This window comes from Dromiciops gliroides, chromosome 6 (assembly GCF_019393635.1).
Source record: "Dromiciops gliroides isolate mDroGli1 chromosome 6, mDroGli1.pri, whole genome shotgun sequence".
Classification (NCBI taxonomy): Eukaryota; Metazoa; Chordata; class Mammalia; order Microbiotheria; family Microbiotheriidae; genus Dromiciops; species Dromiciops gliroides.
In genome coordinates, this window is record NC_057866.1 from 20,439,916 (window position 1) to 20,444,382 (window position 4,467).

The 4,467-nt window shown below is 35.2% G+C and overlaps 1 protein-coding gene across 1 annotated transcript; it reads right to left on the reverse strand.

The window, feature by feature from the left end:
- Positions 1-3,202: 3,202 nt before the first annotated feature.
- LOC122731908 (olfactory receptor 5D18-like) lies at positions 3,203-4,150 on the reverse strand. Its single transcript, XM_043972157.1, has one exon. The coding sequence runs from the start codon at positions 4,148-4,150 to the stop codon at positions 3,203-3,205; it is 948 nt and encodes a 315-aa protein (XP_043828092.1).
- Between the last annotated feature and the right edge of the window lie 317 nt (positions 4,151-4,467).

Here is a 4,467-nt window from a genome sequence, read left to right on the forward strand (position 1 = left end):
GTATTTGAGGCTGGATTTGAACTCAGGTCCTCCTGAATCCAGGGCTGGTGCTCTATCCACTGTGCCACCTAGCTGCCCCCTCTTAGTGACTTCTTAATGACCATTAACAGCATCAGTTCCTGCACAAAAGCCAAACAAAAACAAAACAAAACAAACAAAAACCAAAGCATTCATAAGCAAGTCAGAAAACAACAATAACAAAGAAATACAGAGGCCACCAACAAGAATGAACTCATGTGGCTAGTCGTTTGAGAAAACAAACTCTATTCCTTAGAGATATAAATACATTTACAATACTCTCTACTTACTATTTCTTTGGTGATCTCATCATTAATTGCCATGGATTCAGTTATCATATTTATACAAATTAATCTCATATGTATTTATCCATCCCTACCCTCACTCAAGACTATCAGGTTCTTATCTAAAATTTCTTATTGCATATCTGGAGACAGCATAGACATTTTAATTCTACATTTCTAGAATTAAACATATTATCTTTTCCTGAAAACCTACTTTCCCTCTTTTCGTCTTTTCAATTTTCAAGGACACTATCATTGTCCCAGTTACTTAGGCTAACAAACAAACATCATTTTTGACTTATTATTCTCTCTCAATAGCCATATTAAATCTGTTGCAATATCTCATTGATTTAAAATTCTTGAAATATCTTCAATACATGGCAATGCTAACAATCTATTTCCTGTCCTCATCATCTTACAACTGGACAATTACAATGCCTCTCTGGGTAGTCTCCTTGCCTCAAATCTCTAAACACTCCAATCCATCCTACCCTAGCTAGCAAAGTGATCTTCCTAATGTGTGGGTCTGACCATGACATTTCCTTATTCAGTAAACTCTATTAATTCCATATTGCTACCAGTTTAAAATATATAAAACCTTGATTATATTTTAAAATTCTTCATGACCTTGCCCATCCTAACTTTTCCATTTTTCTTAAATGATTCCCTAATAGAGACCCCATGATCCAATAATTCTGGCCTCTCTGATGTCCTTGAAAAAGTTATTTCATCTTCCTATTCTGGATTTTCATTGGTTGTCTCATGAATCTAGGATTCTCTTTCTCATCCTTGTTTGTGCCTCCTGTCTTCTACGTTTCCTTTAGGTCTCAGTTAAAATCCCTCCGTTTTCAATAAGACTTCCCTTGCCTTTTCACCTAGCAATAATGTCCTCTATGATATAATCTCACATGTAGTATGATGAAATATATATTTTTAAATGTTCTTTCTTCCATTGTTATTATTTGAGTACAGAATGATAGCTTTATTCCATATAGCTGGCTGAGGATTTTCTTATGTTTGAAAAAAAAGATAGGATTTTCAATTGATTTGAGATTTAAAAAATCAGATTGGGGTAAAATAATTTGTTTTCTACCTAGTGGATGTAAATTCCAAAATCTTCCCTTGTTAATCCATTATAGATTAACTAGATCTCTTGGGTTTTTTATAATTCACCTATCCTTGAAATGAAAGTCTTGTAGGCACATCTTTTGAAAAGTAAATCTTTATTTTCTCCTTCCAGCGGTCTTAAATTCCTACTTCTTCTGGCGACTACAATCAAGAAAAGGACTTTATTTTTTCTTTTTCTTTTAAGATTTGTTTATCCTTCATTCTCAAAGGGAACCTTGATATCAGGAGGTAATGTCATGACTTGTACTGAAATGGATTTAAGTGGAGGAGATCTGTGCAGTTACCAGAGCCATCCAGTGGAACGATATAGATTGGGATGACTAAAAATAACCCTGGATGTTTTAAGGCACTTGGGGTTAAGTAACTTGCACAGGACCACATAGCTAATAAGTTCTATGGAGAGATTTGAACTCAGGTCCTCCCAACTTCATGGCTAGTGCTCTATGCACTTCAGCACCTAGCAGCCCCTTGCTTAGAGTAAATTAATAATTATAGGCCTGGGGGCAGCTAGGTGGCACAGTGGATAAGCACCAGCTCTGGATTCAGGAGGACCTGAGTTCAAATCTGACCTCAGACACTTGACACTTACTTTCTAGCTGTGTGACCTTGGGCAAGTCACTTAATCCTCATTGCCCCACAAAAATAAAAATAAAATTTAAAACTGTTTTTTAAAAGTTTTTAAAAAATAATAATTATAGGCCTATGATGAAGCCTGGAATAAAACTGGATTTTGCCTCCTAAATATCTAGGTGTTCTTCAGTCTATTGGCAGAAGTCACTATCAAATAAACTTCAGCTATTTCCATAATAATATCTTGTTTGTGTAAATATGTGTGAGTTTGTATGTATATACATACACGCAAAGATTATATATTATTAGTATATATATACACATACAAACATACATACACAAATACAAATGTGTGTATATTTATTTTCTGTACATAGGTGTTTGCATGGTTTTCCCAATTGATTGTAAGTTTCTTGTGGGCAAGGACTGATTTTGTCTTTCTTTGTATACTAATATATTATCAAAATGCTAGATGCATACTAGGAACTGAATACTGTGACACTGACAATTTTTAACTCTAAACAATGATATGTGGTTTTTACATACAGTAACCTTGAAACTAGGATATTCCATAGATATTTGAGACCTGTTGCAGAATTTTATCATCTAGAATAAAGTAATGTTTGTCATTTATTTGAATCAATGATTGAAGGAAGAACATTTTAAAACAGTAGTTCTCAAAGTATGGTCCAAAGAACTCTCAACGTCTCTGAGACCCTTCAAATCATTCTCCCTTAATAAGTATGTTCAAAAAAATTAAAAAAAATAAGTATGTTTAAGCACCTATTTAGGCAGCAAGCAAGAACTGTTAAATTGTAGATATACAAAAGAAGCAAAATATTCCCTACCCCCAAGGAGCTTAAAACCTAATATGGGAGGTGCTGTGTATGTATATCCTAAAGAATGCATATATTAATTTCCACATTAATTCTCCCAGATCATGAGAACCACAAGATGAATCACCTGTATCAATAATTTTATTGAGAAAATAATTTGCTCTTGGGTCAATGAGCTGTATCTGATTCTATGTCACTGCATTTAGGGTTTTCTTGGCAAAGTCTCAGTAGTTTCCCATTTCCTTTTCCAGCCAATTTCACAGACTAGAAAACTGAGGCAAAGTATGTGACTTGTCTAGGCTCACATAGGAAGTAAGTGTCTGAGGCCAGATTTAAACTAATAGCTTCCTCACTCCAGGGCCAAAACTACCCACTGCACCACCAAGTTGGCACTTCCGTTAGTTTCCTGATTGTTTCTTTCACATCTTTATTCCTAAAACTGTATATTAAAGGATTCAGCATGGGAATAACTACTGTATAAAATACAGTGTTTACTCTTACTAGAAGCCATGAGCTTTTGGAACTGGGCAAACAGTAAAGAAAGAGGAGGGTGCCAAAGAAGATGGTAACAGCTGTCAGGTGGGAGGCACAAGTGGAGAAAGCTTTATATCTCCCACTGGCTGAATGCATTTTCAGGACAGTGACAAAAATAAAAGCATAAGATGTGAGTACAATAATGAGGGTAAAAAATGTATCAAAATTAGCAAGGATAAAAAGGATTGTCTCTGTAACATGTTTATCAGAGATGGAGGCAGAAAGGATAGCAGAATACTCACAGAGAAAATTATTAATGATATTGGTCCCAGAAAATGACAATATAAGGAGAGAGTAGAGGAATATGCCAGAAGAAATCATGCCCCATGTATATACTGCAGTCAGCAACAGAGCACAGCGTTTCTGGGACATGACAACTACATATCGCAAGGGACTACAAATTGCCACAAAGCGGTCGTAGGCCATAACTGCTAATAAGAATGTCTCTGTGTCCACACAGATGGCAGCTAACGAATATTGTATGAAACAGGGAGCAAAAGATATGGTTCTGTCTTCCACAACCAAGATTTGTAACAATTTGGGTGTAATTATACTAGAGTAACAGAAATCTAAAAAAGACAAATGACTAAGGAAAAAATACATAGGAGTGTGCAGTTTGGGGTTAAACCTGATGATCACAATCATGCCCAAGTTTCCTATTACAGTAATTATATATATCACCAGGAAAACCAGGAATAGAGGGATCTGAACGTCGGGGTAATCAGAGAATCCCAAAAGGATGAAGATGACATCACTTTCATTTCGGTCAGCATTCCTCATGGTTCCTTCTGGAGAAAACCACAGAATACCAGCATCTTAGTACATTTGGAAGAGATCTCAATGGTCATATAATCTAACCCCAATTTGAAAAACAATATCACCATATGGTCAATAAGTCAGAAGTCTGTCAAATAAACTTTCATGCACTTACTATATATCAGGTACTGTCCAAATTTCTGAGGAACAGACAGAAAGCCAAAAGACAATCTAAAGGGAGAGAAAACATGTAATCAATTATGTATAATGTATATCCAGAATAATTTACAAAAAAAAAAAACCACCAAAGGTAACTCACTAGAATTGATTTCTATTAATAG

Coding starts and splice junctions, on each gene's coding strand:
- LOC122731908 (XM_043972157.1), bottom strand. CDS start 4,150: ATGAGGAATGCTGACCGAAATGAAAGTGATGTCATCTTCATCCTTTTG.